Raw genomic sequence first — 27,363 nt, 5'->3', positions numbered from 1 at the left:
TGAAGGTGAGTAAATAATGACAGAATTCTTATTTTTAGGTTAACTATCACTTAAGGGTGGTTGAGCTGCTCAACTGTTTCAAGTCGAATTGAACTGTTTCAAGTCGATTGAAGAGCATAGTTAACTAGCTCAACCAGTTTTCCACCAGCATAGCTAGGGTTGTCTACAACTAGTATGCAGCTAATGCTGCCTGATTGTTTCTTCAATGCACACAGTAGGGATGTCCAGAAGCTCATTCTTCAGATCATTGTTTCTGTAATTCCTGCAGTCTAATCAGCCAACCAGAATTCCTTTAATCAAGCTCCCAATCATCTGATCTCAGAGACACAAACACACTCACACTGTTAATTCATCCTCCTCTTCTTTATCCAAGCACGAATGTTGCTTTATGCCTCATTAGGCTTTGGTTTTAATATGAGTCCATTTGTGTTCATGGTGTCAATAGTCTAATGTGGTTAAAAGGGCTCTTTCCCCCTTCGGTTCTCTTGGTAGTTACTGTGAGAGAAAGAAGATGTATCTTGTTCATTCATAAAGTGGACTGAAAAGCCTTCATGTAAACACCTTAATCGATCCAATTGAGCTCGATCCGAATAAAATTTCGATTGGATTGAAGGGGTGGTTTATTCCTTTTGTAATCCGATCGAGAGGACATGTAAACACTTGATCGGATTTAAAACCGAAACTGAAAGTACTGCGCATGTGCAATGATGTTGAAATAGCGTAATGACGTATGACGCGCGGAACGAGTTGATCTTCCTGTTGAATAAAGTGTCATATAAATGAGTGTCCCGTCATTCTAAAATTATCCTTTCCACTGTGTCCCACCAGTCCTTGTTTCAGATTCGCATCCACAGACACAGGGGCATTTTTACTGCGTGATAAATATAGGCAGCACAATAGATATGCTCATTGTCTCTAAATTATGACCAGAAATGGATAAATATTAAGTCTGCTGTTCAAAACAAATAAAGAACAAATTTAGGAGAATGGTTATTATGTGCAAACAGCGGGGAAACTCTGTATGTTCGTTCAGTGTGCCCATGTCAAAAAATCTATTCCAAATTGAAGCTTGTGACCATTAAACGCGCAGATTAACCCGATCACATGGTTAATCACACAGATCTATCAATCGGAATAAATTCAGTCCAATGGATACAAAAGTTGTGCATGTAAACATAGTGTTATGAACTGCTCCGAGACTTGGAGGTGAAGATCCAAATGCAGCTTTATTATAGAATAGTCAAACAGGCAGGGATCAACAACAGCAAAACAGGGCAACGGAGACAAGGCAGAGACAAACCAGATACAAGCAAAGGGTCGAGTCAGGCAGAGAGAATCAGAGTCCAGTGAAACAGTCCAGGGTCAGGGCAGGCAGCAATAATCAGAGTCCAAGAGCAATCCAAAGTCAAAACCAGAAAAACAAACACGGGAAAACGCTCGGAAATGCAGACACACAGTACAACAAGACTTCGCGGTGAGTGAATGAATGAACCTGGTATAAATAGACTGAGACTAGCAGGATGACAAGACACAGGTGAATACAATCAGTGACAAAGAGGTACAGGTGAATGTGATCAGTGATGATGAGTCCAGGCAGTGAGTATGGGAAATGTAGTTTGTGAGGAAGTGATCATAGTCTATTGTGGAGCGCCCTCTGGTGGCTCTGGAGGGCACTCCAGCTGGTGATCGTTACATAGCCCCCCCCCCATGAGCGGCTTCCAGACGCTCCAAAACTGTCCAGGTGGGTGGTGGCATGGAGGCGGATCCGGAGGCGGGATGGAGGGCCAGGTTCGTGGAGCAGAAGAGGACCTGGAGACTGCGACAGGACGGAAGGCCAGGGCGGAGCAGACAGTCCATCGGGCGGCCAGGGCGGAGCAGACAGTCCATCGGGCGGCCAGGGCGGAGCAGACAGTCCATCGGGCGGCCAGGGCGGAGCAGACAGTCCATCGGGCGGCCAGGGCGGAGCAGACAGTCCATCGGGCGGCCAGGGCGGAGCAGACAGTCCATCGGGTGGCCAGGGCGTAGCAGACAGTCCATCGGGCGGCCAGGGCGGTGAAGACCCCTCGGGCGGCCAGGGCGGTGAAGACCCTTCGGGTGGCCATGGCGGTGAAGACCCTTCGGGTGGCCACGGCGGTGAAGACCCTTCGGGCGGCCACGGTGGTGAAGACCCCTCGGGCGGCCACGGCGGTGAAGACCCTTCGGGCGGCCACGGCGCAGGAACAGGCACCGGCTCAGGAACTGGGACAGGAACAGACTCTGGCTCTGGCTCAGGAACAGGAACAGACTCTGGCTCTGGCTCAGGAACAGGAACAGACTCTGGCTCTGGCTCAGGAACAGGAACAGACTCCGGCTCGGCAGAAGTAACGTGAACAGTCTCTGAATCGGCCATCTTGTCCGTAGACACTGGCTCGGAGGCGGCCATCTTGTCCGTAGACACTGGCTCGGAGGCGGCCATCTTGTCCGTAGACACTGGCTTGGAGGCGGCCATCTTGTCCGTAGACACTGGCTCGGAGGAAGTGACGTGAACAGTCTCTGGTTCGGCCATCTTGTCCGTAGACACTGGCTCGGAGGAAGTGACGTGAACAGACTCTGGATCGGCCATCTTGTCCGTAGACACTGGCTCGAAGGTGGCCATCTTGTCCGTAGACACTGGCTCTGTAGAAGTGATGTGAAGCGTCTCTGGCTGGACGTGGCTGACGTCTAGCTCTGGCTGGACGTGGCTGACGTGAAGCTCTGGCTGGACGTGGCTGACGTGAAGCTCTGGCTGGACGTGGCTGACGTGAAGCTCTGGCTGGACGTGGCTGACGTGAAGCTCTGGCTGGAAGTGGCTGACGTGAAGCTCTGGCTGGACGTGGCTGACGTGAAGCTCTGGCTGGACGTGGCTGGGCTCTGGAAGCTCTGCTGAGACGTGGCGGGGCTCTGGAAGCTCTGCTGAGACGTGGCGAGGCTCTGGAAGCTCTGCTGAGACGTGGCGAGGCTGGACAGGCTCTGGCTGGACAGGCTCTGGCTGGACAGGCTCTGGCTGGACAGGCTCTGGGACTGGTTCGGCGGGACGAGATTCAGGCAGGACGGTGATCCTTTCAGACCGTACAGACCTTAGCGGGGAATCTGCCAAGCTGGACATCAGCCCTGAACGCCCATAGACCGATCCAGTGTCAGACCCGCTGACTGGCGTGTCGCGAGGATCCTCAGGTTCAGTAGAGAAGATGTGAAGGAACCCGGTCTCGGCAGGAAGAGATACTGTGGGTTCACGGAGCTCTTTCTCTACCACGCCCACAGTAAACGATGAGTCGCTCAACAAAAGGGCCAGGTTAATATAGTGCTCTAAAGTCCAGTGAGGATCATGCAAGGGCATGAATGAACTGAGCGGTTCAGATAGTCCTCCCCGAAAAAAGATCATAAGACATACTGTGTCCATTGAGGTGAGATGTGCCAGTTCAATAAACTCCTCAACATACTTCTCAATCGGCCGATTCCCCTGACGGAGACGCATGATTTGTATACCTGTATCCATGGTTGGCATCGCTGCTGGATCTTGGTGTGGCGAAGTCTTCTGTTATGAACTGCTCCGAGACTTGGAGGTGAAGATCCAAATGCAGCTTTATTATAGAATAGTCAAACAGGCAGGGATCAACAACAGCAAAACAGGGCAACGGAGACAAGGCAGAGACAAACCAGATACAAGCAAAGGGTCGAGTCAGGCAGAGAGAATCAGAGTCCAGTGAAACAGTCCAGGGTCAGGGCAGGCAGCAATAATCAGAGTCCAAGAGCAATCCAAAGTCAAAACCAGAAAAACAAACACGGGAAAACGCTCGGAAATGCAGACACACAGTACAACAAGACTTCACGGTGAGTGAATGAATGAACCTGGTATAAATAGACTGAGACTAGCAGGATGACAAGACACAGGTGAATACAATCAGTGACAAAGAGGTACAGGTGAATGTGATCAGTGATGATGAGTCCAGGCAGTGAGTATGGGAAATGTAGTTTGTGAGGAAGTGATCATAGTCTATTGTGGAGCGCCCTCTGGTGGCTCTGGAGGGCACTCCAGCTGGTGATCGTTACACATAGCCATTGTTTACTACATGTAATACTACATATGTTAAAACTATTCATTTAAAAACAATTATAGTTTAGACTGGATAAGCAGCACTTATATAGACCACATAGTCTACTGTACAGCATATGAATGTAGCAAAGTACTATGATGCTCAACATCTGTAAAGAGTTGGACTGTTTGTACAGTTGTGCAGTTCAACTAGTGTGTTATATTATTTGATGGATTGATTATTTCAATTATTACCAATAATAAACTGAATGAATTAATAAACTAAACTTGCTTACCCCATATAAGCAGTAAAATCACTGTAGCGCACAACCACCAGTGATTTATCCCTTGTGAGAAAGAAGTGTGATTAATTGTACTAAATGTGCACTTGCAGTGTACTTTAAATCTTACAAATATATTTTAAAAACTGTACTTGCAGATAATACAAGAACAATTAAATAAAAAGACCATTCAGTGTACTTAAAGCTCCAGTCTATAACTGTTTTGGGATAAAAATGATCCAAAATATATTTTTGAGCAAGTACATAACCAGCCAGTGTTCAAAACTATCCAGAAATGTTCAAATGACAATCACCAGTGACAACTGGAGATTCAACCATTGTAAAACGCAAAAGACTTCAGATTTCGGAGTGGCTACAGAAAAAAAAGTGACTGCAACCGGGCCCATGCGAAAACAAGGATAAATATCTGAAGTGCATTAAATGTAGTCACGCAATTCTGATGATTTTGTTAACATTAACAATTTGAGAACAAAGTATAATTTGCACAGTTTGACGTGATATGAAGGGATTGTTAGATTTAATCAGCGCAATTTACTGCAATGTCCCTTAGTTTTTCAGAACAAAAGTGGATGTTACTTGTTCAGATGACATTTTCTTTTGATAAATTATTATTTTGGTCATACTTCCAAAAAAGTAGAATCTGTGATTCCGAATGACATTATCCACACCGACTGACCTGCCGAAGCACAACCCACATAAAGTTGATAAGTCTGCGAATAACTGCAAATGCAGATTTCGAACAGAGATGGCGACAAAGAGGAAAAACTACGGACTGCAGCTTTAAAGAGAGTACACATTCATGACTTTCTTAACACAATTAATTACACTTTTAAAAAGTGCACTTTGTAATAATGTCAAAGAACATTTTAAATAATCGGTTTAAGAATATAAGTACACTTATTTTTATGTATTTACTAATATTCTAAATCACATATAAAGTGCTTATAATTTTAACTTTAGCATGTTATTTGATATTGCATTTAAAGTTAGTATATTTTAAATGCACTAATTTTCTACCTTATCATTACAAATATGAAATTACTAAAATGTAAAAAAACATGACATAAGTTTCAATAGAAATGACATAAAAGTATATTTTAGTTTACCATAAATCCTTACCAGTAATATTCGGCAGTACACTTTAACCATATTTTTATTATGAAATTGTAAAAATTACATATGAAGATGAACTTAAGTCCTGCTTAACTGGGTCAACTAATTGCATTTTATATAGTAATAATAAAAAAAACTATAATACGTTTTCATTTAATTGCAGTGTCCGAAAACATTACATTCATTTTGCACTTGAGTGATTTCTAATCTCACATTTTCCAGAATGCATATGTGAACATAAACCGCATCATGTCAGTGGCGTCCCGGCTGTCGGAGGCAGGTCACTACGCGACTCAGCAGATCAAGCAGATCAGCACTCAGCTCGATCAGGAGTGGAAGAGCTTTGCCGCTGCTCTTGATGAGCGCAGCACCATCCTTGCCATGTCTGCTGTCTTCCATCAGAAATCTGAGCAGGTAACACATTTCTTATTTACTTCAACTGTAGCTCTCAGAACATGTAAACAGCTTTTATAAATAGAATAAATAATTTTAAATAATGATTTAGTGGTGAAATAGCTGGTCTGTGTTCCTCTGTTTGTGCAGTTTCTATCTGGTGTGGAAGCGTGGTGTAAGATGTGCAGTGAGGGTGGGCTGCCATCAGAGATGCAGGATCTGGAACTGGCCATTCATCATCATCAGACACTCTATGAACAGGTCACACAAGCTTATACAGAGGTGAAAACACAACTCGAAATATGATCCCATATCCCATGCATCAAATTTAGATGCACCTCTTAGCATTTGATTTCCTTTCAGAACAAAAGTAAATTATTTAATATTTTGAATGAAAACTTTGATTGATTGATTGATTGATTGATTGATTGATTGATTGATTGATTGATTGATTGATTGATTGATTGATATGTGAAGTGATGTGACGTGACATGAAATATAATATTTGAAAAGCGTTTATTATTGAGTTATTACGGCAATAAAGATAAATGATATGAATGTTTTAAAAACTCAAAGCTACAAAACAATACATTTAGTTTGTAAATTATGCTTTTTTATTTATTTAAAAAAGATCAACTATGCAGTTTTGTGTATTGGTATGTTTAGTCAGACTGCAAAGAAATATCAAGCTGAGTATCATCAGCAGTGAACTCTAACACCATGTTTTCTAATGATATCTCCCAAGGGTAAAATGTATAGGATGAAAAGCAAAGGTCCTAGTACTGAGCCTTGCGGTTCTCCATAATGACCTGATGAGAGCTGAGGGCTCAGTACTATGATATTTTCTAAATCCTGACTGGAAGTCCTTGCAGATTCAATTCTATCTCTCTAAGAAAGAACATATGGCGCTTTTCCACTGCATGGTATGGCTCGGTACGGCTCAGTACGGTTCGGCTCGGCACGGCACGGTTCAGCTCGCTTCGCTTTTCCACTGCAGTTAGTACCGCTTCAACCATTTCTTTTTTGGAAGTTTTTTTTCTTCAAGCAAGTCAAGCAAGTAGTTTTAAAACAGGTGCTACAGCGGTGGCTGTTACTGGCTATTTAAATCTAGCAGGTTTGATGTCTCGCAAATACAATGACGCTGGTAGTGACGATTCTGTCTGTCTGACCTACAGTGTTTACACGTCACATTTTAGTATCGGTACGGTACGCTTGGAACCACAACAGAGGTGGTACCATTTAAAGCGAGCCGAAGCGAGCCGTACCGTACCGTACCATGCAGTGGAAAAGCGCCACAAGTGAGCAGTGCTGAGCCGAGCCGTACCGTACCATGCAGTGGAAAAGCGCCAAAGCGTGCCGTAGCGAACTGAACCGTACCGTACCATGCAGCGGAAAAGCGCCAACAGTTTTGAGGATACTGCCTTTTCTTGTATTTTTGACTGAAAAAGGATATTCAAGATCAGTCTGTAGTTGACTAGTTCTGTAGGATCAAGTTGTGATTTTTAACCAAGTTAACTTCACCAGGTGATGTGGGTCATGTCTAAAACTGTCCAATGAGGATGGCAAGTCTCTGTGCTTATGTTAAACAATAAACCTACAGCTCTACTAATGTTATTTGAACTAGAACACATTAGTGAACCGGCCTTAATTAATCTGAAGACACAACAGGAAAACAATGCCACAATGTGTGCTACTTTACAGATCTCCACCCCTGATACTCAGACTGAAAATGTATCCCTGTGTTTCCAAGCTCTTCAGTCATGTACCCATGACTCTGTTTAAAGATCTGACATTAGAGAATGTGCTCTGTTGTAGATCTTGTTTAAAACATGGAAACAAGTCATATTGACCTTGGTACACAATTAAACATAAGGGTAGTTTTACACAATCAATTTATACTCTAGGTCTCTACTAGAGGATCTCTGTTTCTATCACAGAGACCTGACGTAACCTCATTTAGATCAAATTAACAATGTCCGATGAGTTAAATGCTTATAAGTAATACGTGTTTAAATAAAACCCTGAACATGACAGCTGTAATAGTTATATTTCTGGTTATTATTCTGGAAAGTTTGTGGAAAACTTGCCATGGTTATTTTTACCGTATTTCTTGCATCATTTTGATTGAATTTATTTCAATGTCTGTTTGGTCAAAATTATTGTAAACATTGTCGTTTTAAGCCATTTCAGACAAATACAATACCATTTGGGGGTTTTGGATAAGTTTGGGGTCTTTATAAGACTTATTCTTTAAGTTTTATTCTTAAGTTTTATGTTTTTGAAAGAAATCGCTTATGCTCACCAAAGCTGCTTTTATTTAAACAAAAATACAGTGACATGTTATTACAATTTCAACTAACTATTTTCTATTTGAATATATTTTAAACTGCTTAACACATTCCTGTGATCAAAGCTGAATTTTCAGCATCATTACTGCAGTCTTCAGTGTCACATGATCCTTCAGAAATCATTCTAATATGTTTATTTTTTTAATGTTGAAAACATTTCAGCATTCTTTGATGATTAGAAAGATCAAAAGAACATCATTTTTTTATAATAGACATATCTTGTCACATTATAAATGTCTTTGCTGTCACTGTTTATTAATTTAATGATGAATAAAAGTTTAATTTTAAAAAAATCTCACTGACCAGGTCTTTATCTGCAGGTGAGTCAGGATGGTAAGGCTTTGCTTGACGTTCTTCAGCGGCCTTTGAGTCCTGGTAACTCAGAGTCTCTGACTGCAACAGCTAACTACTCTAAAGCCGTGCACTGTATTCTGGACGTGGTCCACGAGGTCCTGCATCACCAGAGACGTCTGGAGAACATCTGGCAGCACCGTAAAGTCCGTCTTCATCAGAGACTGCAGCTCTGTGTCTTCCAGCAGGACGTCCAACAGGTAGATAAATGTTCACATATGTCTACACTCTCTCAGGCTCTCTCACTGACAGAGTGTTCCTAACTAGTTGCCTACTTAGACATAATATATATACACATCACTTTACCAAGGTACTTTTTTTGTACGGGAATAAAATAGTTATCATTATTTTTTATTTTTTTAGATGTGCTTTAATTCATCCATAATTTTGAAGTGCAGAATGTTGAATGAGGAAATTTGTCAACAACAGTTCACCATAAATTCAGTGTTGTACAGTTATATACACAGCATGTTTTTTTTTTCTTTGAGTATTTTTTTAGTGTTGGATATGTGCCCAGAGGAGCAGTTAATATCTATCCATTAGCCTCTTTCAGCGGGTCTGTGGCAGCTCTGGGCCTGGATTCAGCTCTGGTTTATAAGGTCGGGGTCATCTCTGAAAAACAGCCAACAGACCTGGCCAAATCAAGATCTGAACCAGAACCAAAGAGCTGAAGAGCCCAAACGGGGGCTGGATTCAGACCAGCCAGAGGCCAAACACAGGGCAGAGAACAATAAAACACATTGCCGTCAATAATAAAATTGACATTACTCAACTCCTGTATCAGTTTCAGGAATGATGAGCAGCATATTGGTTGTTTTTAATCCTCTCTTTTCTCTCTTCTGAATTTTCTTTTTACAAAGTGATAAACATAGTGCTGCTTTAATTTAGTTTTTTTGTGAAATGCTTTTCTGTAAACTTTAAAGACAAATAAGTATGAAATTACATATAAAGATGCACTTAAATCCTTAAATCATTGTACTTAAATAGGGGTGAAGAGGAACTGTAAAGCATTTAATGTAAATTTAAACTATAATAAATTTCCAATCAATTGCAATTAACATCCAATTAAGTGTCCGAAAACATTACAATCAGTTCTATTCTTTTAAAGTATATTATTTAAATACTCTTTTTAAAACTAGGCTAAAGTGTACAGTTTCTTATGGGAATTTTGCATTGCTTTGAGTGATTTATTGCTTTTAAGGAACAGCTACTGCACAATAATAATATTAAGTATAAATATTTCAAATGTTTCTTTAAAACATTATTTTAGAAAATTGATGAAGTGATCAATTTGAAAATCAAGTTGATGTAAAATCAGGTTAATAGTCTTTATGGTCTCTGTATAGGTGTTTTACCTCATAGCTGTTTCTGTATTGTGTTTTTGTAAGATGACTGATTGGTCAATATGTCAACTGGAAAACTGTATTGACCAATCAGCATCCATGACCACAACTATCAGTTTTATTAAATGCTTTTTATTTTATAGTTCTTTATAAAACCCCATCTATTAACAATGTAGGTAACCCATAAACCGATGGGCTAATTCAAGAAAGGAATGTGATGTTTACAGGCCTGAACTGATCTTAATAATCTTCAATGAAACATCTACTTTTTATTTTTTTTATTTTCAAAGAACCATAGATATAATAATTGGTAAATTTAACAGGTGGTGGAATATTAATATGATTTGTAGATTTATCAAGAAAATAATTGAATTTACCTCTGGCATTAGATGAGTGTTTAGAGTTGATCTGATCTACTGATTTGTTAAGGCATCATGCACAGATTTACTGATATGCATGAAAGTCAATCTCTGATTGGTGGAGTTAGATTTCACCCTCCAAACACTGATCAGGTGGATGTAATAAAAAATGCTAAACTCTTTAAGCACAAACATACGGCTCTGATAAACTTGGATCATTGATTTGAGTGAGATATCAACATACTGAATGTTTTGTGGGAGACAGATTGTTATTATTACCCATATTTGGTGATGTTAGTTTGCCTCACCCTGAAATGTTTGCAATTCTTGAGTAATGGAGGGTGAGATGTGGCCAAATGTCTTCAAGTGTGTAGTTAAATACAGGTAATGAGTAGGTTGAGTTATTTAGAGTAAATGAACAGACCTCCCACACTCATACACATTCAAGTCATATTTGTGTTCATTACAAGTTACAGTAACAAGGAATACTTCACCCAAAAATAGAATGTGTATCCTGAAAATGTCCTTTTTGAAGCTTGAAAGCACCTATGCCAATTCAGTGTCAACATTCTGTTGAAATATCTCTTTTTTTCCACATAAGAGAAATGCTAATTTCTGGGGGAGCCGTTTATTTAAAAAACACTCTCTTGTGCCTGTCTACATTCAACACACTCTTCCCTAGAGTTCTTTATATGATCTGTTCCTCAATCTGTGGCAGTCAGACACCCTTTTTGATAACAACAGAGGGGTTCTGCTTTGTTATCTTTGTTTTTTTTCCCCTGAACTTAGTAATGAATTGGTTGTGGTCACCAGTGAGCCATGGGGTTATCAGCAGAGTACACAAGTGGCTTTGACTCGGTTACTTGGGAAACCCTGATAACCAGAGTAAAGGAGGGTTGTGAGTCATGGTGGGGGAGACTGGGGGAAGTGTGATAGACAGCCTGCTTTATACACACGAGATTTCCATTTCATGCAGTTAGTGTTCTGTACCAGTCTGACATAAAATATCTAAGTGTCTTTGTTTTTTTACACAAATATTTTAGTTTTCCTGTGTTTGCCTGGAAAAGGTCATAATGGTTCCTTGACCTTTATTTTAGACCATTGTGTGAGACAAGTTTCTTCGTAAAATGTCATTGTAAAACAAAAGACCTGAAACCAAGAACATGAACAAAACTCAAAACCAACTGTGACAGTCATCATTTAAAACTTTCAGTTGCAATTATTAAGGAGTCCCTAAGGCCGTACACCAGCGTTTTCAGCTGGCTAAAAACGCTAGGCGCTCTGCTGAAAACGCCTAGCTGTGGGCGCTTGAGAGCGTTTTGGCAGCGCAGCATTTTCTTTTTTTAGTTGAGACACTTTGCTTGTTATGATACGGAATAACCGCGAAAGTGTTACTAGTATCTCATTTCACACATATTTTGTTTCTGTGTTGATTCTATATTAAAATGTCGATACAATGTTACGTATTTTCTCTGGCTCTTGTTTTAAATAATTTTGTTCCGTTATTAAGCTTGTTGTCATCTGTTGACGTTGAACAAGCAGAATGTGGCGGTTGGTCAGTGTGCTATTTGTCCCGCCCCTCCACCACTGTGATTGGACGGTTGGGTAAAAAGTGACAGTGATGAGCGCTGCGTTTTACCCCAAAGTTGAACATTCTTCAACTCTTGGCAACCAGTAAAAAACGCCAGGCGCTCAGCGCTTCACCGTGAAAAAAACGCTCAGCGCATCGTTACGCTCATGGCGTTTAAAAAAGGCGACGCTCCCAATGAAAACAATTGGAAAAATACGCCAGCTGCATGAAAAAACGCTTCGGTGGACACACAGCCTAAGGGTAAATGGTGTGACATTTGTGTCCAATCAATCAATCAATCAATCAATCAATCAATAAAATAATTTTTACATTAATTAATTAATTTGTTTGTTTGGTTAGAAAATTACAAGGTGGTGTAACTATCCACGACAAAATTATTGCATTGTCACAATTTTTGAAAACGATGAGGACAAGTATTTTAATATACATAAAGAGCAATAGTATTACACATCACATCACAATGTTAAACGTTAACAAATAAACAAGAACTGAGAAAAATGAAGACTTAAATACATAGAGGGAATGATCAACAAAACAAGAAACAGGTGTGCAACTAATCAGAAACCATATGAACTAGAACACAGGCAAAAAAAAAAAAAAACAGTGACAAAGAAAACTATGACTAGAAATTAACCAGAACAAGACAATGAAAATAAACAAGACATGACTTAACATTATGACGGGAGGAGCTAGAGAGGAGACAGGAGGAGCAAGAGGATCACTCAGAGCCAAATCCTGATGAAGGCCCAAAGTGGAACCGATGGAGGGAGGTGCCATGGTGGATCCTTGTTGAAGAGGCCAGGCAGAACCAGGGAGATGAACGACTGAGATGGAGCCGGAGGAAATGGAGACCCAGGTGGAGCCAAAGAGCCGAAGACCCAGGTCGACACCACTAGTCCGGAGGGCCACGGCTAAGCCTCAGGTGGGCGTGGCCAGGGTGGAGATGTGGTTATGGCAGACAAGGGCGGAGATAGTAGAAATGAGGACAATGGTGGAATCGGAGGGAAGGAGGAGCCTGGCAGAGCCAGAGGGGTTCAGGGTTGAGGAGCAGCTAACGACTCGGAAGTTGACGATGGACCAAGCTGGAGCCAGAGGGATGAGGGAGCCTAGCCGAGCCTGAGGGATGACGTACCATAGTGGAGTAGATAGATCGTTGAGCCAAGATGAAGCTAATGAGTCGGTGGGGTGATGTGGAACCTGGGGTTTGAAAGTTTGAGGTGGAACTAAGGGATCCACTGGCTGAGGCGATTGGGAAGCCTCAGGCAGAGACTGTAGAGGGGCTGAAGGGAGACCGCAGAGATGAGGCTCAGGTACTGGATGGCTTTGGCAGAGAAGGAGGGAGAGGGATACTGGATGGACTTGGAGCTGGGCAGAGGCAATGGTGGACAACTTGGTACTGAATGACTAAGGAGAGTTGGTGCTGGAAGACGAAGACTAAGACGTGGTGGGATGAAGAGATGAAGATGACTTGGAACTAGGCTTTACCAGCGATGACTGAGATGACTTGGGACTGGGCTTAACCAGCGATGACTTGGAACTGTGCGTTTTCAGCTTAACCAGTGATGACAAAGAGGACTTGGAATTGGGCGTTACCAGTGATGACTAAGATGACTTGGAACTGGATGGGACCAGTGGAAACTGTAGACCAGCAAATTACTCTTAGATGACTTGGTACTGGGCTCATCCAGCGATGACTTAGAACTGTGCGTTTTCAGCGATGATTGAGATTACTTGGTACTGGGCTCAACCAGCGATGTCTGGGACAACTTGGAACTGGGCTTAACCAGCGATGACAAAGAGGACTTGTAACTGGGCGTTACCAGCAAGATTGAGATGACTTGGAACTGGTTTAACCAGCAGAGATGAAGATAACTTGGAACTGGATGGGACCAGTAGACTGTAGACCAGCAAACTCCTTTTCATCCAACTCATCCAACACCAATTCCGTCGAGCTCCAGCTTAGTTTACACACCTCAGCCAGGGGAGTGTGGGTGGGGCTTAAATTAATCTTATCAAACTCCACTAATAAGCCCTCCGTGACAGACGCTGTTGCCAGCTCACACACTGTCTAGACTCCGCTGTGGGCTCAGGCTCTGAAACTAAAATTGCCTCTGGTGAACGCTCAGGCTCTGGATTCGTGGTGGGCTCCGGCTTTGAGGGCATTGTTAGACTGCGGGCATGGCTGACGGCGGGCTGGGCTCTGGGTCCTGAGTGGGGCTGGCGATGTCCTCAGAAGAGAGGCAGACATAAAATGTGAGTCACACTGAACCAACACCCACTCCAGATACTCTGCGAAGCTTGTTCTAGGACCATCTACGGGCAGGCATGCCTTTGATTTCTCATCGAGGCCAGTGTTATAGAATACACATAGAGAGTGGTTGTGGTAGTGAGTAAAGCATGACAAGAGAGATGAGTGATGCTGAATGACAAATTATGATAATATTTATTAAACAGAGAGAGTGAAAACAATACACACATAAAATATTAACGTTAAATGTTAACGTGGAATCCAGAAAAAGTGAGAAAACTGAAAGCTTAAATACACAGAGGGAATGATCAACAGAACAGGAAACACGTGTTTAACTAATAAGAAACCACGACAACTAATGATGAACTAGAACACAGGCAAAACAGTGACGAAGTGAACCATAACTACAAATTAAACAGAACAAGACAATGAAACCAAACAAGACATGACTGACAAGCAACGCCAAGGTCATGGGTTTAATTCCCGGGGAATGCAGGGACTGATAATATGTATATCTTGAATGCAATGGAAGTCGCTTTGGATAAAAGTGTCTACTAAAAGAATAAAAGTTAAATCTAAATAAATTTAATCAAAATATTTTTTTATTAAACAAAGGCACATACATGAATACAATGATTAAACTTTTAAGAACATGGGATTTTAAACCAAATTTTTTTCTAAGATTTTTCCTTTTCATAATCTTGGACATCCTTATTTGTCGCCGACCCCTAAAGCAGGATAAATTGTAATAGCAGTTCTGACTGTTTACGAAACACTCAGTCTGCTCAGTTTATTATGTCTTTTCCTTGATTATTTCTTGTACTTGATTATTATCATAAGTTTGATTTGCTGAGGTTCTTTATGTAAACAGTCATTACAAAGCATAATCAATAGTTATGAACACACACATAACAGATTCTTTGAGTCAAAACATTGTGCGAGTCACAATGACTGATAGTCAAACACAAATGCCTGATTGTTATTGAATTATGAGTTGATTTATTTGGCCAAACAGGTGTTTGGATTGAGTGGATGTAACCTATGCCATCTGTGAACTCCAGATTGTGAGCAGCCGTATCTTCTGATTGACTCATCACGCCGGGCTATATTTATCTCATCAGCCTCTGTTAATGTGCGTGTGAAAGAAGGAAGTTGTTTTTAGAACATGAAGTGGATGCATTAATCAATGTAGCAGAAACAAGAACTTGTTGACGCAACTGCATGTTTGATTAACATTGTATCACTTGCAAACACGCAAGTGGCAGAAGAACCACATTTACCACGACTGTAACCAGAAAAAGGTGGTCAGATGCTTGGTGTTTGTTTCAAAATTAAATCAATTAAACCACAGATAAGTATCGGTTTAGTTTATTCAGGCTATATTTCTCTCAAAATTGTATCATGTAATTGAGACATATTGAAAAAGTTTATAATTGAATAAAAATGCATTTAATGCAATTTGGTAACCCTTTACAATAAGGTTCCATTTGTTAAAAATTGTTCAAGTGCTGCAGCATTTAGTAATCTTATTGTATATTAATTAATAATTTGTACTAATACATTATTAAAATCACAAGATGTATCTGTTAATATTATTTAATGCAATTAACAATGAATATGTATTGTTAAGTAAGGTTGGCAGTATTCATAAAAAGTATTGCTCATTATTAGTTAATGTTAGTTGCATTATGCATTAAATGACGTTAACTAATGAAAATAAAATGTTTTCAAAATGTTGAATATGGTTTTTATGAAGGGACAGTGAAATCATGATGATATGTCACCTGCCCATTTATTTTTATATGTTTATTTATGTTTTATGGAATTTTGGGCAAAATATGCATGACAGAGTTGACACGTGAATGAATCGACTGACTACTCTATTAAAAGGTAGGGTAGGACTTTTTTTTTTAATAAAAACTTTTTGTTATTCTGGTTAAAACTCTCCTCACATCCTTATAGCAAACAATAAAATAATTGGTCTATATATATATATATATATATATATATATATATATATATATATATATATATATATATATATATATACATCATCTGTGGAAGACTCATGACCAAAAAAATGTTTGTCCAAACATTCCATTCGATCTGATGTCCATACCTGCCTGTCAGCATATGTAGTTCCATATCTCGGCGCAGACATTACACATCATCAGTGCATTCCGTATGGCTATATAGAGTTGTAGACAATCACCGTGCGCCACAAACAAACAGCAGACACCTTTAACAGTTCTTTCTGAACCAAAACAATGAGCTTATGCTACATTCACGCGCATGTCATAACCGTAATTACAAGATGGATACCTTTAACATTCTACCCGGTGCCGTTCATGTCCGCAGACTCAGATTTTTGTTTCTGTCTAAACACTATCAATGCCGAAATGGACCTGCAGCAGTCAGGTGGTACAAGTAATAGCTCTGTAAGTTATGCTCATTATTATTGTGGTGTTATGTGCTTTGAGACATGAGGTAATTTAACGTCGTCCCTGTGACGCTTTGCATACTCTGCTGTGATCGTTCATGTGTTTTGAAGGAGGTGTGGCTTTGGAAACGCTCTGAAAAGAGGGTGGGATCTCTTGCTTTCAAAGTTTAGTTTAGTTTAGTTTATTAATTTATAAAGCACATTTTAAATCAACAGATGTTGAAACCAAAGTGCTGTACAAGTATATATTAAATAGAATTAATACAGATTTTCTTTAAAAAAGAAGGGAACTTTTTTGTTTCAAAGCTACCTTGCTATTGCTAGCTGCTCCGAAATCGCCTACCCTACCTTTCAGTCTGCTCAGCTATAAAAGAGCAACCTCTGAACATTACGTTTTTTGTTCTGTTTATTTAAACACAATTAATGCACATAGACAATAAGGGGAGTTTGTTCTGCATGTTTATATATTTTCAACATTTGCTCATTGTTTAGTTTGAGCATGTCAGCATTGATTTCTAGTGTTTGATTGTGTTGCCTAAGTCACATTTCACATCAGTCTAATCTAAAGATGTAGCTGGAGGAATGTTATTTGCGATACAGTGTCCCTAGGGATGATGAAAAAGAGTCTTTGGATCACTATTGGACAGAAAACCGATGCTGATTGAACACTCTTCCTTCATATGCCCATGAGAGTATGCGAGCAGTCACTGGCACTGATGTGTGTTATAACTGACTTTCTATATGTAACATCAATTGAATGGACTAAGGAAAACAGAAGCTTGCTTGATAGACTCTCTTTCAACTCTGTGTTGTGATTTTGTCAGTGCACTTAATGGATTGTGTTTGTTTGTGTGTTGCAGGTGATTGACTGGATAGAGAACCATGGAGAGGCTTTCCTCAGTAAACACACAGGTGTGGGCAAATCCCTGCACAGAGCCAGAGCCCTCCAGAAACGCCATGATGACTTTGAGGAGGTGGCGCAGGTGAGACAACAGCTGCATCCAGTCAGATTAATACAAAACCATCCGACTAATCCACATCAATCTTATTTAAGCCATTTGTTTTCAGATCGAATCATTCACTTATATCCATCAAAAACAGCCTATTAAAAAGTTTCTCAGACAATGTGTGCAATATCAGGTCTTAGTGCATAGCAGCACATCCAATAAACAGGTTAAAAAGGGGCTTCATTAACATTTACAGTCATGTTTCAGGCTTAATTGAGGGTTTTCACGTTCCATTATAATGCAACATAAATACTACCCTTGCACCGCCAGAATTTTTCTCCAGCTTATTCTAGTCCAGTGGTTCAACCTGGGGTGTGTGAGGTAAGAGGGGGTACACGGACAAAATGGTGAGTTTTGCCGTTTGTTTACTTCTACCCCACATTAAAATAACATTAAAAGTGATTGTGTATTTCTAACAGGGAAAATGCAACCTCTAGTTTAAATACAGGAAAATGGTAGTGCCATAAAATGTAAAATACATGACATCCAATCAATTTACCTCATCTTTTGTGGTCAAAACTGACATGCAGCGTGCTTGGGCATAGAATACGTAGGGGATGTGTCCCAAACACTTTTAATAAACGTAAATTTGTTCTCCACACTTTTCTCAGGCAAGTGTGTTCACGTAGAGGTTTTCATCGGACAATGTGAATAAAACTAGATTTAAATTCAAAGAGACAAGACGGTCTATGACCTTGCATTTTATTCTTATCCAAAACGAGTTCTAAACACTCTCATGTAATATTTATTCATACTGGAAGCCGGAGTGCACCCTCGCGCTGAAAGTCCACAAGTGAGAATCATAGAAGAACCATAGTGTCACAACATTACACTTGAACATTTCCAGGAAATCCCTTATATGGAAAAAGGCACCCAGCTTAAGCTGAAACATTTTGACTGATGAAACGTGAAGACAATAAACACACGATTACGATAAAATATATTTTCTGCTTTATTCTGTGGTAAAAAAAAAAAAAGTTTTTTATTTTATAAAATCCACGATGACTAAAGTGTTTGTAGTAAATAAACCAATCATAAAATTTTCATAAGGAAAATAAAGAAAAAAATATTATAGAATACAAAATTGTGGTTTGTTTTATTTTATCAAATTATCAAGTTAAAAAATATTAAATAAAAAATAAAACCTGTCAACTAGACTAAGGTCAGAAAAAACTACACTTGATATTTCACTTGACATTTGAAATGATTCCACGCCCTGTCAGTGTGCATATGAGTCTGCTGGCTTAAAAAAATTGTGCTGCATTACTGTCGTTCTCGACAATATACCTTTGTAAAAGTGTGGATTTCACAATTAATGGCATTAAATTAACAGAGGTTTAGATGTTCAAAGTTTGAAGTCACCATTGTGGTGATCAGTGTTTGCTTTAGTTGGGCTTTTGACCCTTGACCTTTCAACATTATCATATCTGATACTCACATTATCTCAAACAAAAACCTCTTTCTAAGATTCACGAACCTTGCCCACCTTGGAAAATGTACTCATTGGACTAACATGACTTTGTTTACATGTGGCCTGATACAATAAAACATCCAGAAGTTGCAATTTCAGACTGCTCTTGCCATGTTGTGTGCTAAGCTCTAAATGGCCAGTGGCTATGCTGTACGAGGCTGAGACTGTAAAAATCGACTGTCACAATGTTTTAATGCCGAGCACTGTTGACAGTCATGGCTTGTTAGAACAAAAAATCAGACTAACATGGAAGAAATGTGATTTATCGCTTTTCATGGTGAGCCTAGTTTGGTCCCAGTCTAACAGTACAATTAGAATCAGACTCTGACACATGTAGGACTTAGACTTGTGTGTGCCACTAGCCCACATCTGCTGCGACTTCCTGACATGCGAAAACAAAAACCATTCTATCAGGAGCATTTCCCATACGGCACAAATCTCAAACAGACCCCACTAGCCACAAGGAGACAATCCTCTGGATAATTACAGGAAGATTGTTTTGGTGTCTGTCCCTTTGGAGACATTTAATCAAATGATATAATAAAGATGTCAACATATGCAGTGGTGGTAGCACAGCAGACACAAACGGGCTAATGGAAATGTTTTCAGGCCTCTGGAGCTCCATCAAATGAGCTTCACAGATGGTTTCCTTTACTGCATGGGCAATGAATTCGGATATGTTCATAAAGCAATTTCTAAATGCCCCCAGTGTTGTAATTCATCCTAAATATTCATAATTAGTAACTTGAGCAAAATGAGGGTAGAAGTGTGAAAATTCACAGTCAATTTGTGTTGTTGTAAACTCATCTCAGGAGAGAGCTGTGTGGTAATACTTTTTTTGGAATCAGGATATGTGTCTTTTCATGCTGTTGTTTCTACATTGCAAACAAAACAAAAGTCAAATAAACATGATTGAATGTTGATATTATTGGAAAACTGCCACATTGGATGTGAATCTCTCACACTGTATTATTGTAAAAACAAAGGACTTCACTACTGTACTGCATACGTTGATGTTCTCCTTATTAATGGCTATTACCGCAATATAATTTAATGCAGATACAATATATAAGGGGCATTCTTTTGTATATTTTTATATTAGTCAAGCTTTGTAGCTCTAGAAACAGCCATAATGCAGTGTTTAATGATTGTTTTACACCTCTCGCTAAACCAAAAAAAAAAAAAAAAATCTGTTTTTGCTACTGTCACTTTAAGGGCCAGATTTTCTAAACAGGGTAAATTAGCACAATCCCATAAAAGCACAGATGGAAATGGAAAGTTCTGCGTGTGATCTACTGATGACGTGCAAATTAAAGTACACAGACACAGACGGATAATTTCCATAATGACCAACGCAATCTAACAAGAGCAGCGCAAATTATAGTCTGGTTTAAGACATGCTTTTTTGGGGTGGTAAAAACTGATTAAAATACCAGTAAATTGACGAGCGCAAACCTTAGTAGATCAGTTTGCATGATTCATTTAAACTTTCCTCCCATATAGTTTCTGTCTGAAAGGGAAACTCCTACAAATGCATATGCAATAAGTTCAGCCGCAAAAATATCCCTGTCCATGCCTTTTCAGTGCTTATTTTTCACTGTGTGTCTTTAGTAAATCCTGACAGTAGTGTTTAACACCAAAAGAGAGTTTGCTGGTGCAAGCTGTTAGTAAATCCGGCCCTAAGACTTCTGTATGTAAATAACGTCTGTTATAACTGGATAACCTCTCTGGGAACACTTGGGTTCAACATTTGTGTTCCCAAAGTCAAAATCACATTAATATTTTACATGGCGACACTGATTTTTAGCCTTTCATGACAGACTTATGAGCTCTGACATAAAGTGGGCATGTACTGTACTCTACTGTTCAAAAGTTTGGGGTCAGTGATTTTTTTAAAGAAATTAATACTTTTATTCAGCAAGTATGCATTTAATTGATCAAAAGTGACTATAAAGAATTATATAATGTTACAAAAGTTATGAATGAAAGTTTTAAATAAAAACTACTCTTTTGAACTGTCAATTCATCAAAGAATCCAGAAAAAATGATCATGGTTTCTACAAAAATATTAAGCAGCTGAACTGGTTCCAGCTGTGATAATAAATGCTGAGGGTAACGCATTACAATTAACGTGACTTACATAATCAGATTACTTTTTTCAAATGAGTAAAGTAACACATTACTTTGAAATTTACAACAAAATATCTGAGTAACTTTTTTATCAAATAATTAACGCAGTAAAAATCAGGAGTGAGATGCAGTGTTGTGTGCGCTGTGTGAACATGATGGTTATTGTCGTTCTAGACTAAATATGAGCCGGCATTTACTCTTTTGCACCAAAACAGATTCAGTAGTCCTCAGAATAAAAAAAAAACTGTCAAATGCAAACTCATTATTTTATTGCTGAAGTAAGAGAGTTGAACGTTCTTCTCCTGCGTCATTTCACTTTTGGTTTGAAAAGGGCCTTTAGATTTGCCAAAAGCAGAACTTTTTTTATTATTATTATAAAACAAACAAGCAAGCCAGGTGAGAATAAGTATTGCAAAAGTACCGTAACGCATTACTTTGCATAGGAAGTATCTCAGTAATTTCATTAGTTCCTTTTTATTGGGTGTAACACAATATTGTAATGCATTACTTTTGAAAGTAAATTTCCCCAACACTAGTGATAATGATAGGAAATGTTTCTTGAGCATCAAATCAACATATTAGAATGATAACTGAAGGATTATGTGACACTGAAGATTGGAGTAATGATGCTGAATATTCAGCTTTGATCACATGAATACATCTAATTTTAAAATTAAGTTATTTTAAATATCAATAATATTTCACATTATAACTGTTTTACTGTATCTTTTCAACAAATAAATGCAGCCTTGGCGAGCATAAGAGACTTCTTTCAGAAATATAAAAAATCTCACCGACTCCAAACCTTTGAACTGTAGTGTATGCTTGTATAGAAGCCACTTGTGAAATTAACTGCATGACTCGAAATCTGGAATAGAAATTCTTATATTATATCATGGACCTGCTGGCTTTTTCTTCTTTTCTTTTTTTTAGCAAGCAACCTAGCAACCACCTAGCAATGCCTTAGCAATCACTCACAATACCTCAGCAGCATGACAATGAGTATTGCAGGCTATGGGCCATTTACACTTTTCCTCATAAAAAGTTCAAATCAAGTTCAAATTGCTACTAAATGCTGTCTTGTACAAACTAATTTAATTTGAATTAAATTTACACTTTTTGTCATCTTAAATAGGATCAAGTCTTGCTGAAATGATATTTCTTAAACAAAGTGATGTTAAATACATTGCGCAGTATTAATCTGACAGCACAAAAACTAGACAAAGATCACTGTACACTAAGCCCTGCCTCTATCCACATAATTCCCCTGAGATGAATAATCCATAATAGTCCGGATGACAGATCATGAGTCTCAGTGTCATGAGAAGGGCCCGAGACAATCTGACTCCGTCTAAATAAGCGTAAGGGATTTGTTTTGGCTCAGCCATTATTGGTATCCAGTGAGACATATGCCGTTTTTGTTATTCTGACATCTGCATATCAGATATGATATCCATGAACAGACTGATGAAGATGAAGAGATGAGTGTCAAACACCTCTAGACACTTTCAGGCCACATTCTAATGGAGTGATGGATTCATGTGCAATTTGTCTTATGTATGTATGTATGTGTATGATCAAATCAGTAATGCAGGATATATGATGGATTTTTAGTGCAGCTAACCCTAAACAAATCCTTAATGTATTTTAAAGCAGCAATATATCACTCAGTGTGGTGAAAACAGTCAGCTAGTTCTCATGCGCTCTAGTGATAACGATAGACAAGTGTATGGATTATTATATGTACAGAAATCGAAGAAAATAAACAGGACAGGAAAAATAAAGATTCACCTCATCAATCAAAGAAGTCACAGAAAGAAGATAATACTGATACTGGTACTGTAAAAATTAACCGAGAATAGCTAAGATCCTGAACTCAAAGTGCAAGTTAACATTTTTTTAACATCTTCTCCTTCAAATTCATATCTTTTTCGCTGCAAATCGGTGCACAGAGAAGTTGTATCGTAAGCTTCTTGCGTGCATCTTTTTATCAAGAAGAAATCCAGTCTTAAACGAGAACTCTCATCTCGTGTATGAGCTTACATTATTTCCTGTGATGCTTTTTATGTGTTTGGTTGTGAAACGTAGTTTGTAGAAGAGTTGTCAGCAATTCTTCCTATCGAAATGTTGTGGTTTATTGTTTCTATTGTTTTGTGGTGCAAACTGGCCAATTCATGTTGTCTCTCCTGCACACATTCACACCTCTCCGGTCGGGATATGCCTCTCCTTTTTTTATTATTGTGTCTTTATTATATTTACTGACGACTGTCTATTCACACTGTTTTAATCCTTCATACCTTTATTCAAACTTCTCACTTCAACTTCTTTGACTTTGGATCAAATGCCCTTCTTAAAAAAAAGAAGAAAAATACATCTTTATTTTTTAAAAGTAGTCTTTGGATTAGTCAGGAATCAGGATACCTTTGTCCATATAAGAGATATCCTAGAATGCCATAAGTTTTAGGACTTTATGAGTCTTACTTGTGGACTTTCTGCACAAGGGGACACTCTGGCTTCCAGTATGAATGAAACAAACATTACATGAGAGTGTTTAGTGCCTCATAATGCTCACTTTGCATCATTTTGAGTAAGAATCTAATATTACTTCTCTATATATTGTAGCAATTTGAAATAAACGTATGAGAATCCATCAATATTTCTCCAAATATGCAGTATGCACACTTTTGACCTAATATTTCATATTAAAGGTATCGACTCCTGACAGAAATTAAGAGATTACTTTCACTGTAAGTTTCCTCAGCTTCTGATTTTCTAAAGTGTTTTTATATAAGAACTCCTAACAGGCCCTGGTCTGTTTATTAATAATGTCTCCTAGATTGTTAAGACAAATGGCTGAGCAGCGTATAGATGGAAAAGATGAAAATAGTCAAATAAAGATTGTTACTTTCCTGTAAAAACGTACATAATGCGACATATGTGTCTGTAGCTGGACTGCTGTGTGTTTGGTGTTCACCATTGAGCCCGTAGACAGCTTCCTGTCTCTAACTGTGTGTTTAATGAAGGATTGAAGCCCTCTGGATCTGTAAATGTGTTCTTGTTCTCCAGTCACAGCAGGTGAATACACACGTAATTATCTCATGTTAATTAGCCAACCTCTCGTTAAAGCATCTTACCTTATGTGTGACAGTGAGGAACAGTGTGGACTGGGGTGAAAATGCTCTTGTCTCAGCAGCCAGTGGGCCACTATTCCTCTGTTTTTGGCTATGTTAGGGTAAACCACAAGGTGATAATCCGTGATAACTGCTGCTTCCGACGGGGTTCGTGCTGAGTGTAAAGGGGTGATGTGTGCCAGGCTAGGATAACCGGCTGTATTCGTTCTATAGATGGATATGCAATTTTACACGTGAGGAAAATGTTTTATCACCATAAGAGTGATTAATCATTAATTTAGTTGATTGTATTTTGAGGTAGCTTGTGCAGTGTGCTCTGGCATTTCTGTTGGGATATTGTCTATTTATTTTCCTTATTTTTTAGGCCAGAAGGCTTTAAACAGGATATAATATACTGTACACTATATTGGCAAAAGAATTGGGCAAGCCCTCCAAATATTGAATTCAGGTGTTCCAATCACTTCCATGGCCACAGTTGTATAAAATCAAGCACCTAGGCATGCAGATGCTTCTACAAACATTTGTTGAAGAATGGGTCGCTCTCAGGAGCTCAGTGAATTCAAACGTTGTACCATGATATGTTGCCATTTGTGCATTAAGTCCATTCGTGACATTTCCTAACTATTAAATATTCCACGGTCAACTGTTAGAGGTATTTTAACAAAGTGGAGGCAATTGGGAACAACAGGCCACATAAAATCACAGAGCGGAGTCAGCGCATGTTGTGTGCAGTGTGCAGAAGTCACCAACTTCCTGCAGAGTCTATAGCTACAGACCTCCAAACTCCGTGTGGCCTTCAGATTAGCTCAAGAACAGTTCAATTCAATTCAATTCAAATTTATTTGTATAGCGCTTTTCACAATACACATTGTCTCAAAGCAGCTTTACAGAAAGTGTATTTTGGAAATGTACATAGAAAAATACAGTTAGTTAATCATGTATTAATTTATGGCATAACATATCGCCGGCTTTGAGTCGTCTCTTCACAGGCGTCGAGTCGTCTCTTCACAGGCGTTGGGGCATCTAAAGTCTCCGTGAGAGGCTGGATACAAACTGGAGCTGACGAACGCTATTTACCTCGGGACTAGCGTCCCGAGATAACAGCAGAAAGGCAGATGGGAAATAATTAGCATAGCTGATGTTCATAATGTTAATGCATTCGAACTGATTCAGCAGTAGTATTAAAGGTTAAGCATTAAGTGAATGCTTGGTTAAAGAGATGCGTCTTTAATCTAGTTTTAAACTGGGACAGCGAGTCTGAGTCTCGGACAATATCAGGAAGGCTATTCCAGAGTTTAGGAGCTAAATGCGAGAACGCCCTCCCTCCTTTAGTGGACTTAGATATCCTAGGAATGACCAGAAGCCTCGAATTTAGTGATCTTAAAGAGCGCGATGGATTGTATGGCGATAGAAGGTCTTTTAAATACACAGGAGCTAAACCATTTAGGGCTTTATAGGTCAGTAGGAATACTTTGTAATTGATACGTAACTTAATAGGTAACCAGTGTAGAGATGATAAAATAGGTGTTATATGATCATATTTTCTTGATCTAGTAAGAACTCTAGCGGCTGCATTTTGCACTAAATGAAGCTTGTTTATTGAGGATGCAGGACAACCAGCTAATAAAGCATTACAGTAATCTATTCTCGATGTCATGAATGCATGAACTAGCTTTTCTGCATCAGAAACAGATAGCATGTTACGTAGCTTAGCAATGTTTCTAAGGTGGAAAAAGGCTGTTCTTCTAATATATGAAATATGATTTTCGAAAGTCAAGTTGCGGTCTAGTATAACACCCAGGTCTTTTACTGTAGTGGATAAAGTAACAGGACATCCTTCTAAATTAAAGTTGTATTGTAAGGGATTTTGTGGGTAGTTTTTTGGACCAATAAGTAGTACCTCCGTTTTATCTGAATTTAATAGCAGGAAATTACACGTCATCCAGCATTTTATATCATTTAGACACTCTATCAATTTAGATAAGTTAGTGTTTTCATCTGGTCGTGATGAGATATATAATTGAGTGTCATCAGCATAACAGTGGAAATTAATTCCATGTTTTCTTATAATATTACCAAGTGGCAGCATGTATATTGAGAATAGCAGAGGGCCTAACACCGATCCTTGCGGCACTCCATAGTCTACTGGCGTTATCTTTGATTTTTCCCCATTTAAACAGACAAAATGGTAACGGTCTGATAAGTTCGATCTAAACCAGCTTAATGCCTGTCCCTGAACACCAGTGTAGTTTTGTAGTCGACAGTATGTAGAGATTTTTTTGGAATGGGTTTCCATGGCCGAGAAGCTGCATTCAAGCCTTACATCACCAAGTGCAATGCAAAGCGTCCGATGTAAAGCACCGCTGGACTCCAGAACGTGTTCTGTGGAGTGACGAATCACGCTTCTCCCTCTGGCAATCTGATGGACTAGTCTGGGTTTGGCAGTAGCCAGGAGAACTTTACTTGCCTGACTGCATTGTCCCAAGTGTAAAGTTTGGTGGAGGGGGGATTATGGTGTGGGGTTGTTTTTCAGGGGTTGGGCTTGGCCCCTTAGTTCCAGTGAAAGGAACTTTTAATGCCTCAGCACACCAAGACATGTTCGACAATTTCATGCTCCCAACTTTGTGGGGACCCTTTCTGTTCCAACATGACTGCGCACCAGTGCACAAAGCCAGGTCCATAAAGACATGGATGAGCGAGTTTGGTGTGGAGGAACTTGACTGGCCTACACAGAGTCCTGACCTCAACCCGAAAGGACACCTTTGGGATGAATTAGAGCCAGGCCAGGCCTTCTCGTCCAACATCAGTGCCTGACCTCACAAATGGTCAAACATTCCCATAAACACACTCCTAAACTTTGTGGAAAGTTTATAGCTGCAAAGGGTGGGCCAACTCCATTTTAAACCCTACAGATTGAGAATGTGATGTCATTAAAGTTCATGTGCTTGTAAAGGCAGACGTTCCAAAACTTTTTGGCAATATAGTGTATATGTGAAGGAATTAGTTGGTCGGAGCTGTTACAATCCCAAAATTATCTGTATTCGGATACAACTGGTAGTGGGTTTTTGGCTAATAATGCTTTCGG

The 27,363-nt window shown here is 39.3% G+C and overlaps 1 protein-coding gene across 1 annotated transcript in view; it reads left to right on the top strand.

The window, feature by feature from the left end:
• The window catches only part of LOC143723677 (kalirin-like), a 141,379-nt gene that overhangs the window by 75,119 nt on the left and 38,897 nt on the right, over positions 1–27,363 (top strand). Inside the window, exons 7-10 of the mRNA XM_077216379.1 lie at positions 5,689–5,880; positions 6,010–6,141; positions 8,528–8,758; positions 17,400–17,522. Of these exons, the coding sequence (XP_077072494.1) occupies positions 5,689–5,880; positions 6,010–6,141; positions 8,528–8,758; positions 17,400–17,522 (678 nt within the window). The remainder of the gene's footprint in view (positions 1–5,688; positions 5,881–6,009; positions 6,142–8,527; positions 8,759–17,399; positions 17,523–27,363) is intronic.

The sequence above is a fragment of the Siphateles boraxobius genome, unplaced genomic scaffold (assembly GCF_051911475.1).
Source record: "Siphateles boraxobius isolate OS27281-9 unplaced genomic scaffold, OSU_SipBor_1 7, whole genome shotgun sequence".
NCBI classification, from domain to species: Eukaryota; Metazoa; Chordata; class Actinopteri; order Cypriniformes; family Leuciscidae; genus Siphateles; species Siphateles boraxobius.
The sequence above is the reverse complement of the archived record's forward strand: the minus strand, read 5'-3'. Positions and strand labels throughout refer to the sequence as shown.